Source organism: Lonchura striata, chromosome 26 (genome assembly GCF_046129695.1).
Source record: "Lonchura striata isolate bLonStr1 chromosome 26, bLonStr1.mat, whole genome shotgun sequence".
Lineage (NCBI taxonomy): Eukaryota > Metazoa > Chordata > Aves > Passeriformes > Estrildidae > Lonchura > Lonchura striata.
This window is the reverse complement of record NC_134628.1, coordinates 1,049,022-1,059,716: the sequence shown is the minus strand read 5'-3', so window position 1 is coordinate 1,059,716 and position 10,695 is coordinate 1,049,022. Positions and strand designations below refer to the sequence as shown.

General features: G+C 60.1%; 1 protein-coding gene across 1 annotated transcript; it reads right to left on the bottom strand.

The window, feature by feature from the left end:
- Positions 1 to 1,490: 1,490 nt before the first annotated feature.
- On the bottom strand, positions 1,491 to 7,842 carry LCK (LCK proto-oncogene, Src family tyrosine kinase). Its single transcript, XM_077788545.1, is given in 12 exon segments — positions 1,491 to 1,693; positions 2,322 to 2,453; positions 2,733 to 2,886; positions 2,979 to 3,055; positions 4,014 to 4,193; positions 5,245 to 5,397; positions 6,047 to 6,196; positions 6,272 to 6,375; positions 7,222 to 7,320; positions 7,399 to 7,531; positions 7,534 to 7,654; positions 7,741 to 7,842. Coding segments are annotated over 12 exon segments (1,608 nt in total).
- Positions 7,843 to 10,695: the final 2,853 nt, after the last annotated feature.

Sequence of the window (10,695 nt, the reverse complement as noted above, 5' to 3'; positions counted from 1 at the left end):
CCCCCCGCGCCGCGCCGGCCAATCGCAGCTCTCCGTTCCTCCCCCTCCCGCCCGCTGGCCAATGGCAAGGCGCAGCGGCACCTAGCAAGTTAGGCTGAGCGCCGGGGGTGCTTGGGCTGTACCACTGCGGCGGGGGATGGGGGGGTGGTGGTGGCTGTACCATCGAGGGTCCAGGTGGGCAGGGAGGAACCATTCCCTTGGTGGGGTGGGGGGGGCAGGTGGGGCTGAACCATCCCAGGGGAGGGGGGAGCCAGGGCAGGTTGGGCGAGTGAAGGGCCAGGGGTGGCTACCAGGGCTGAGGGGGGGTCCCGGGGGTCGCAGGGGCTCCCTGGGGTGGGTTGGTGCCGGTGGGGTCCGTGTGCTGTGGGCATCGCCCCGCGTGCCGCACCCCGTGGCAGCCTGGCCCCCGCTGCTGAAAATGCCTTTATTTCCCCAAAGTCGCTGTAAAATTCTCCTGCGCACGCCGTGAGGGCAGAGGGAGCTCCAGCAGCCGCGGGGTGCGGTGGCCAGCGCTGCTGGGGGGGGTTCCTGCCATCCCAAGGGAGTGAAGGGGGCACAGAGCGGGGCAGGAGAGCCCTGAGGGGCTGGAGCCTGGATTTTCCACTGGGAAGCGCAGGGATGGCAGGGTGGGCACCCTGAGAGCATCTGTGCCATGCCCCAGATTTTGGGGGACTGCTTTGGCTGTGCAGCCCCTCCTGGAGGAGTCAAATCTGCAGTCCCCAATCTTTGGAATGCTTCAAATCCTCACAGAGCTCTCCCCTCATCCTGGACCCCTCAGACATCCATGGAGGCTGTGGGGCACCCCACAGCAGAGCCCTCAAGGACTGGCCCTCCATGGCAGTGAAGAAATCCTCAAGCATGCTCTTCATGAAGTCGAAGGTGGGTGAAGGGGGCACAGAATGGGGAAGGTGAGCCCTGAGGGGCTGGAGCCTGGATTTTCCCTCTGGGAAGCGCAGGTATGGCAGGGTGGGCACCCTGAGGGCACCTGTGCCATGCCCCAAGCTTTGGGGGTCTGCAGCCCCTCCTTAAGGACTCAAATCTGCAGCCCCCAAGGTTTGGAATGCTTCAAATCCTCACAGAGCTCCCCCCTCATCCTGGACCCCTCAGAGGTCCATGGGGTCTGTGGGGCACCCCACAGGTGCACCCTCAGGGCTGCTGCTGGTTCTGGCCCTCCATGGTGGTGAAGAAGTCCTCGAGCACGCTCTTCATGAAGCCAAAAGGGGGTGAAAGGGACACAAGAGTGGGGCAGGAGAGCCCTGGGGGGCTGGAGCCTGGATTTTCCCTCTGGGAAGAGCAGGGATGGCAGGGTGGGCACCCTGAGGACATCTGCGCCATGCCCCAAGCTTTGGGGGTCTGCAGCTCCTCCTGGAGGACTCAAATCTGCTCTCCCAAGCTTTGGAGCACTTCAAATCCTCACAGAGCTCCCCACCCCAGCCTGGGTGAGGTCCGTGGGGTCTGTGGGGCACCCCCAGCACCCCACAGCAGCACCCTCAGGGCTGCTGCTGGTACTGGCCCTCGGTGGCGGTGAAGAAGTCCTCGAGCACGCTCTTCATGAAGTCGAAGGTGGGGCGCTCCTCGGGGCTCTCCTTCCAGCACTGCCTCATCAGCTCGTACAGCTCCGCCGGGCAGTTGTCCGGCTGCGGCATGCGGTAGCCACGCTCCAGGTTCTGGATCACCTCGGGGTTGGTCATCCCTGCCAGGACCCGATTCGGGTCATCCCCATGGTGTGGGTGGCACCCTGGGGTTGGGCATCCCAGCCAGGACCCAGTTTGGGTCACTGGAACCACCCCAGGGTTGGTCACCCCTGCCAGGACCCAGTTTGGGTCACTGGAACCACCCCAGGGTTGGTCACCCCTGCAAGGAGGATGGCCAGGACCCAGTTTGGGTGGCAGGGACCACCCCAGGGTTGGTCATTCCTGCCAGGACAATGCCCAGGACCCAATTTGGGTGGCAAGGACCACCCCAAGCTCAGTCACCCTTGACAGGACAATGCCCAGGACTCAGTTTGGGTCACCCCAGGTTTTAGGGACCACCCCAGGATTGGTCATTTCTGCCAGAAGAATGCCCAAGACCCATTTTGGGTGGCAGGTACCTCTCCCCACCCTCCCAAACCCCGCATGGGGGGCACCTCCCATCCCCTCCCATCCCCTCCATCCCCTCCCCAGGTGGCTTTGGCCACCGTGCCCGGTGCAGCCGGGCCGGGCAGGGTGCCAGGCTGGCAGCAGCGTGCGTGCAGCGCTGCATGCACACGCACACACACACACACACACACACAACACACCGCGGGCGTGCCGGCCCCGCAGCTGCCCCAAAATCCTCACCTGGATACGGGATCCGGCCGTAGGTGACGATCTCGGTGAGCAGGATGCCGAAGGACCACACGTCCGACTTGATGGTGAACGTCCCGTAGTTGATGGCCTCGGGTGCCGTCCACTTAATGGGGAATTTGGCCCCTGGAAAGCGGTGGGAAGGGGAGGATAAAGCGCTGGAACCTGATTGAATTCCGTGTGACAGCTCTGTCGCTGCCTGGGCACCGGCTGGCTCTGGTGGCTGAGCCCCCCGAGCCTGCGGGAGCCCCCCCAAAGCACTCCAGCCGCGGGGGGAGAGAGATGGAAAAGGCAAAATCCATCCTTGCACCCCTCTCCTGCAGCTCCCCGGGGATCCAGGCTGGCCGCGGGTCCCCCTCCCGGTGTCCCCAAGCCCGGTGACCCCCGGGGCTGGGCGGGGCTCACCCTCCCGAGCTGTGTACTCGTTGTCCTCGATGAGCCTGGCCAGCCCAAAATCGGCGATTTTGCAGCACAAAGTGTCCGAGACGAGGATGTTGGCGGCCCTCAGGTCCCTGTGGATGTAATTCTTGGCCTCGATGAAAGCCATGCCTTCGGCAATCTGGGATTTGTAATTATGGATGAATTGCAGTTGTTAATTAACAGCTCCGGAGGTCTCCCAGCTCTCTCCCCGTTTCTCTGCTCCCCCCTCACCTGCGCTGCCATGTCCAGGAGTTTGTTGATGCTGAGCTTGACTCCTTCCGAGGTCTTGAGGAAGTCCACGAGGCTGCCTGTGATGAAAGCAGCAGTTCTCAGCTCCTGGGGGGCCTGGGGGGTCACAAGGGCCCTGTCCCCCCAAAAAAAACTCTGGCAATGTGGCCGGGAGAACACAGAAAATCCTTCATGCCCCAGCTGGATATGGGAGAGAACAAAGGCAAAGCTTCCCCGGGGCTGGAGGCGCAGGAACCTCTAAAATGAACAAATTTCCACATTGCCAGTCTTTCATTCTGACTGGTTTTGGAGCCTGCACTGGGAGGTGCTGCAGTCACCACCCTGGAGGAGTTTAAGGAATGACCAGCCCAGCCAGGACAATGGCCAGGACCCAGTTTGGGTGGCAGGGACCCCCCTAAGATTGGTCACCCCTGCCAGGACAATGCCCAGGACTCAAGCTAGATCACCCCCAGGTTTTAGGGACCAGTCTAAGGTTGGTCACCCTTTGCCAGGATGATGCCCAGGACCCATTTTGGGCCACAGGAACCACCCCAGGCTTGGTCACCCCTGCCAGGACAATGCCCAGGACACAATTTGGGTGGCAGGGACCATGCCAGGGTTGGTCATTCCTGCCAGAGCAATGCCCAGGACCCATTTTGGGCCACAGGAACCACCCCAGGCTTGGTCACCCCTGCCAGGACAATGCCCAGGACACAATTTGGGTGGCAGGGACCATGCCAGGGTTGGTCATTCCTGCCAGAGCAATGCCCAGGACCCATTTTGGGCCACAGGAACCACTCCAGGCTTGGTCACCCCTGCCAGGACAATGCCCAGGATACAATTTGGGCCACAAGAACCACGCCAGGCCCAGCCACCCTTGTCAGGACAATGCCCAGGCCCCAGCGCTCTGTCTGTTGAAGTGGGGATTTTTCACAGCATGAACTTTATCCCAAAGATCTCTTCCAGCCTTAAAGTTCCAGAGCTCCGTGGCCACTTCCCTGTGGATGGAGCCCTCCAAAGGGTGAGGGGTGGCCTCACCCTTCTCCATGAACTCGGTGATGATGTAGATGGGCTCCTTGGTGACCACGGCGTAGAGCCGCACCAGCCGCTGGTGCTGCAGCTTCTTCATCAGGTTGGCCTCGGCCAGGAAGGCGCTGGGGGACATGCTGCCAGCCTTCAGGCTCTTCACTGCCACCTTCGTGTGCCCATTGTAGAACCCTTGGGGGAAAAAAAGGCAAAAATGGGATCTGGACACCGGGCAGCGGTGCCAGCCAAGGAGGGCGGCTCCACGGGGCAGCCCAAGCTGAGGAGGAGATGTTGGAGGTTCCAAAAGCTGGGTGGGAGTTGTAAGGGGTGGCTGGAGATGGAGTTTCACAGCCCCAAACGAAAGATGGAGGGAAAAGATGGAGGAAAAGATGGAGGGAAAAGATGGAGGGAAAGGTTGGAGGGAAAGGATGGAGGGAAAGGATGGAGGGAAAGGATGGAGGGAAAGGATGGAGGGAAAGGATGGAGGGAAAAGATGGAGAGAAAAGATGGAGGAAAAGGATGGAGGAAAGGATGGAGGGAAAGGATGGAGGGAAAAGATGGAGGGAAAAGATGGAGGGAAAAGGTGGAGGGAAAAGATGGAGGGAAAGATGGAGGGAAAGGATGGAGGGAAAGGATGGAGGGAAAAGATGGAGGGAAGTGGGCTGGGACAGAGAGAAAGGCTGGAGGGAAGGGATAAAGAGAAATGAGGAGGGATGGAGGGAATCAGAGAGGGATGGAGAGAAGTGGGGAGGGATGGAGGGGAAAAACAGAGGGAAATGGGTTGGGACAGAGAAAGGATGGAGGGAAGGGATCAAGGGAAATGAGGAGGGACGGAGGGAACCAGAGAGGGATCAAGGGAAATAGGGAGGGATGGAGGGGAGCAGGCCAGCCCCGGTGCCTTCCCCACCGCAGCACTCAGGGAGCACGAGGGTTTTTTCTGCCTCCAAGCCCCCACAGCTGCTCCAGCATTCCAGCCACGCTGGACACTCCCAAGTGGGGACAGAGCCAGCAGCTCTCCAGCTCCAGGATCCCACACGTCCCCTCTGTCCCCACCAGCAGAGCGGGGATCCAGGGATGGGGGAAAGGGAAGTTTGGGCTGGGTTCTCCCTTCTTGCAGGATCCTCAAAGCCACAGTGCCACACCTTGGGCTGTGCTGGCTGCTCCACGTGAGATCCCAGCTGGATCCTTCCCGGCTGGAGGATCCCGCTGCTCGCTCTGGTGTCCCACTTTCACCCTGACTCACCCATCCAGACCTCTCCGAACTGTCCCGCTCCCAGCTTCTCCACCAGCTTCAGCGACTCCCGCGGCACCTCCCACTCGTCCTGCCACCAGGGCTTCTGCGGCTTCTGCGTCCGGCAGGGCTTGCCCAGGCGGCAGCAGAGCCCGTCGGAGCTGCCTGCGCCATGGGGAGGCAGAGCTGGGCCAGCGCGGGGCACCCGGCACTAGCCAGGGCTGGCCTGGGGCGCTGGGAGCAGCGGTCCTGCTCATCCCATCCCATCCCATCCCATCCCATCCCATCCCATCCCATCCCATCCCATCCCATCCCATCCCATCCCATCCCATTCCCGCCCCATCCCCATTCCCATCCCTGTTCCCATTCCCGCCCCATCCCCATTCCCCCCCATCCCACCCCATCCCCGTTCCCATTCCCGTTCCCATCCCCGTTCCCATTTCCGTTCCCACTCCCCCCCCATTCCCGTTCCCATCCCGCCCCATCCCTGTTCCCATTCCCGTCCCATCCCACCCATGCCCGCCCATTCCCGTTCCCATCCCGCCCCACTCCCATTCCCATTTCCCCCATTCCCATGCCCGCCCATTCCCGTTCCCATCCCGTCCCATCCCACCCCATCCCACCCATTCCCGTTCCCATCCCGCCCCACTCCCATTCCCGTTCCCATTCCCATTCCCACCCATTCCCGTTCCCATCCCGCCCCACTCCCATTCCCCCCATTCCCATTCCCATTCCCACCCCATTCCCGTTCCCATCCCGCCCCACTCCCATTCCCGTTCCCATTCCCATCCCCATTCCCGTTCCCATCCCGCACTCATGTAGTGCTGCACCAGCTCCCTGAGGCTGCCGAAGGGCGCGCGGGGGGAGATGTAGAAGCCGCCGCTGTCCAGGTTCCGGATCTTGTAGTGCTTCACCGTCTCCCCCTGGCTCTCGTCCAGGTCCCGCACGGACAGCGAGTACGAGCCTGGCGACAAGGGACACCCGTGGGACCCCCGGGCCCTCCCGAGCCTCCCAGAGCCCGGGGGAGCGCGGGTGGCACCTTTGGAGGTCTCGCTCTCGCGGATCAGGAAGGAGCCGTGGGTGTTTCCCGAGGCCAGGAGCTGCCGCTCGGCGTCCTTGCGGCTGATGTTCTTGAAGAACCACCTGGGAGGGAGGAGGGGACCCTGGGACTGGGGTTTTGTGGGATGATCCAGGCTCCTTCCAGGAGCTCAGATCCTGCCGGACACATCCAGCCATCCCTGGATCCATCATCCATCTATCCCTGGATCCATCCATCCATCTTCCTTTCATCCATCCCTGGATCCATCCATCTTCCATCCATCCCTGGATCCATCCATCATCCATCTTCCACCCATCATCCATCCATCTGTCCATCCATGATCCATCCATCCATCCCTCTGTCCATCCCTTCATTCATCCATCTGTCCATCTGTCCATGGATCCCTGGATTCATCCATCCCTGGATCCATCCATCCCTCCATCCATCCATCCCTGGATCCATCCATCATCCATCTTCCACCCATCATCCATCCATCTGTCCATCCATGATCCATCCATCCATCCCTTCATGGATCCATCCATCCATCTCTCTGTCCATCCCTTCATTCATCCATCTGTCCATCTGTCCATGGATCCCTGGATTCATCCATCCATCCATCCATCCATCCATCCATCTCTCCATGGATCCATGGATCCATCCATGGATCCCTGGATTCATCCATCCATCCATCCATCCCTCCATCCATCCATCCCTGGATCCATCTCTCCATCCATCTGTCCATGGATCCCTCCATGGATGCCTCCATCCCTCCATCCCTTTGTCCATCCACCCATCCCTGGATCCATCTCTCCATGGATCCCTCCATCCCTTTGTCCATCCACCCATCCCTGGATCCATCTCTCCATGGATCCCTCCATGGATCCCTCCATCCCTCCATCCCTTTGTCCATCCACCCATCCCTGGATCCCTCACCCCCTGTCCCTACTCACGGCTCGGGCTCCAGGCTGTTCACCAAGGCCACGAAGTTGTGTGGGATCAGCCCCTCCTGGCCCGTGGTGAGCGACTGCGCCTTCCACCACTCCCCGCTCCTGCAAGAACAGTGCGGTGAGACCCCCCGGCCCTGCCCGGACCCCCGGGAGCTCCGGGCCGCCGCCGGAATTCCTCACTCTTCCAGCACGCGGAGCTTCTCCCCCTTGCGCATCCCCAGGTCCCCGTCGTGCTTGGGCTCGTAGTTGTAGAGGGCCACCACCAGCTTGTCTGTGGGGACAGGAGCAGGGACAGGGTGGCAGGGAGCGCTCTGGGGGTGTCACAGCCGCCCCCCCGCCACAGCCACGCCTCACCTTGCATGGGGGAGCACGGAGGTGACGAGGGCTCGTAGGACACCAGAGGGTCTCGCACCTCGGAGCCGTTGCGGATCGGCCTCTGCCAGGGGACGGGAGGTCCGTGAGCCCCCGGCCGTGGGGTTTGGCCACTCCCGGGGCTGTTCTGGGGCCCTCGCCCCCGCTCACCTGGCGCTTGCCGTCGGGCTCGATGGGGTAATTGCAGTGCTCACAAATGTCGATGTTCTCGATCCAGTCCTCGTCGTAGTCCGAGCTGCAGCAGCAGCCCATGGTGGCTGTGGGGGACAGAGGTGACACAGGGAGCTTGGCGCACCCATGGCGGCCTCTCCTCCTGCTGCAGCACGTCTCCATCCATCATCCTGCCATCCATCGTCCATCCAGCATCCTTCCATCCATCGTCCATCCATCACCCATGATTCCATCCATCCATCCATCCATCATCCATCCATCATCCATCCATCCATCCCTGATCATCCATTCATCATCCATCATTCCATCCATCATCCATCCATCCATGATCCATCCATCATCCATCATTCCATCCATCATCCATCCATCATCCATCATCCATTATTCCATCCATCCATCATCCATCCATCATCCATCCATCCATCCCTGATCATACATTCATCATCCATCATTCCATCCATCATCCATCCATCCATGATCCATCCATCATCCATCATTCCATCCATCATCCATCCATCATCCATCATCCATTATTCCATCCATCCATCATCCATCCATCATCCATCCATGATTCCAACCATCCTTCCATCCATCATGCATGATTCCATCCATGATTCTATCCATGATTCTGTCCATCTATCCATCCACCCATCCAAGCATCATCCATCCATGATCTATCCATGATTCTATCCACCATCCATCCATCCATCATCCATCCATGATTCTGTCCATCCATCCAGCATCCATCTATCCCTCCATCCATCCTTCCATGATTCCATCCATCATCCATCATTCCATCCATGATTCCATCCATCCAACTATCATCCAATCCATGATTCCATCAATCCATCATCCATCCATTATTCCATGCTTCCATCCATGATTCCATCCATCATCCATCCATCCATCCCTCATCACCTGGCCCATCCCATCTCCTCGGCCAAACTGGCGACATTCCCTGACTCTGTCACCAGCTGTTATTTCCTCCTAATTTATCCTGCCCCGTTAATTAAAACCACCGCAGGCAATTAGCGCCCGGCCTTCCAAACTCCTTTTCCCACAAATTCCCAAAACATCCCACAAACTCCCACAAATCCCCACAAACTCCCACAAAATCCCACAAAATCCCCACAAACTCCCACAAAATCCCAACAAATCCCCACAAAATCCCACAAAATCCCAACAAATCCCCACAAAATCCCACAAACTCCCACAAATCCCCACAAACTCCCACAAATCCCCACAAATCCCCACAAAATCCCCACAAACTCCCACAAACTCCCACAAATCCCCACAAATCCCCACAAAATCCCCACAAATCCCCACAAATCCCACAAACCCCACACCCGTTCCTGCAGCGTGGGGGACGTTCCTAAACCCCCGAACCCTCCGACGCCCTCGAGGCCCGGCCGGGGTGACACGGGTGACACGTTGGTGCCACGGGGGCTCGGGCGCCTTCACCACGAGCCCGGTGGGCACCTCTGGCACCAAGCTGGCACCAAGCTGGCAATTCTCTTCCTCAGAATCCCCCGCGCCCAATTTGGGGCCAGATTTGTCCCCAAACCCTCGTCCCCGTGGCTCCGTGGGGCCCCGGTGGCATTTCGGTGTCACTTCCGCGGGGTTTTGTCACCCCCGCCAGCCCAGGTGTGTCCCGGCCCCGGCTGTGCCAGCTCGGAGGTGGCAGCAGCTCCTCGTGGTGCCCCTTCAGGGAAAGGTGGTTGGTTTTTTTGGGGGGTTGTTTTTCCCCTCCTTTTCCTGCCTGGGAGCCCGAAAATTCACCTTTCGCCACGGTGCCGAGGGGAACATGGCAGTGGGGGCTTTGGAAGAGGGATTTAGGGTCGCCAGGGAGGATTTGGGGTCCCCTTCCAGGTCCCCAGGGAGGGTTTGGGGTCCCCGTGAAGGTTTGGGGTCCCTAAGGAGGGTTTGGGGTCCCCGTGAAGGTTTGGGGTCCCTAAGGAGGGTTTGGGGTTCCCAGGGAGGGTTTGGGGTCCCCAGGGATGGTTTGGGGATCCTTGGGGATGGTTTTGGGATCCCCAGCGATGGTTTGGGATCCCCAGGGATGGTTTTGGGATCCCCAGGGATGGTTTTGGGATCCCCAGGGAAGGTTTGGGATCCCCAGGGATGGTTTGGGGTCCCCAGGGATGGTTTTGTGATCCCCAGGGAGGTTTTGGGATCCCCAGGGAAGGTTTTGGGATCCCCAGGGAAGGTTTTGGGCTCCCCAGGGTGGTTTTGGGATCCCCAGGGAAGGTTTTGGGCCCCCCAGTGATGGTTTGGGATCCCCAGGGATGGTTTGGGATCCCCAGGGAGGTTTTGGGATCCCCAGGGATGGTTTGGGATCCCCGGGGATGGTTTGGGATCCCCAGGGATGGTTTGGGATCCCCAGCGATGGTTTGGGATCCCCAGGGATGGTTTTGGGGTCCCTGGGGATGGTTTTGGGATCCCCAGGGAAGGTTTTGGGCTCCCCAGGGAGCTGCCAGCCCCCGGTGCCAGTCCAAGCCCCCCGGGCTGCACGTCCAGGTTTGATTTTCCGGAGCAGGAGCCACCTCCCTTGGCACCGGAGGTGGCAGGAGCAGCAGGACTGTGCCCGCGGTGCCAGCGGGGTGGCTTTGGCCAGGAGAAGGTTCGGGAGTGACATGCCCGTGCCCTGCGACGCCCTTGGGCACTCAGCTGCCACCCTGGCCCCTCCAGCTCCCGGTGGCACCAACCTGGGGACACATTTTAGCACCCAGGCCACGCTGTGGGCAGGGTGACGGGTGCCCAAACACCAATTTTCTCCCGCTGACTCTTCCCTTTATCATTCCCAGCACCTACAACTCAGCTAGGCAGCCAGAAGAGTAAAAAAAAAAAAATCCAAAATTCCTCAACATTCTGAGCGCCTTTCTGAGCAGTGCCCAGCTTTTATGGACAAGAACGACAGCAAAGTGCCCACATTTC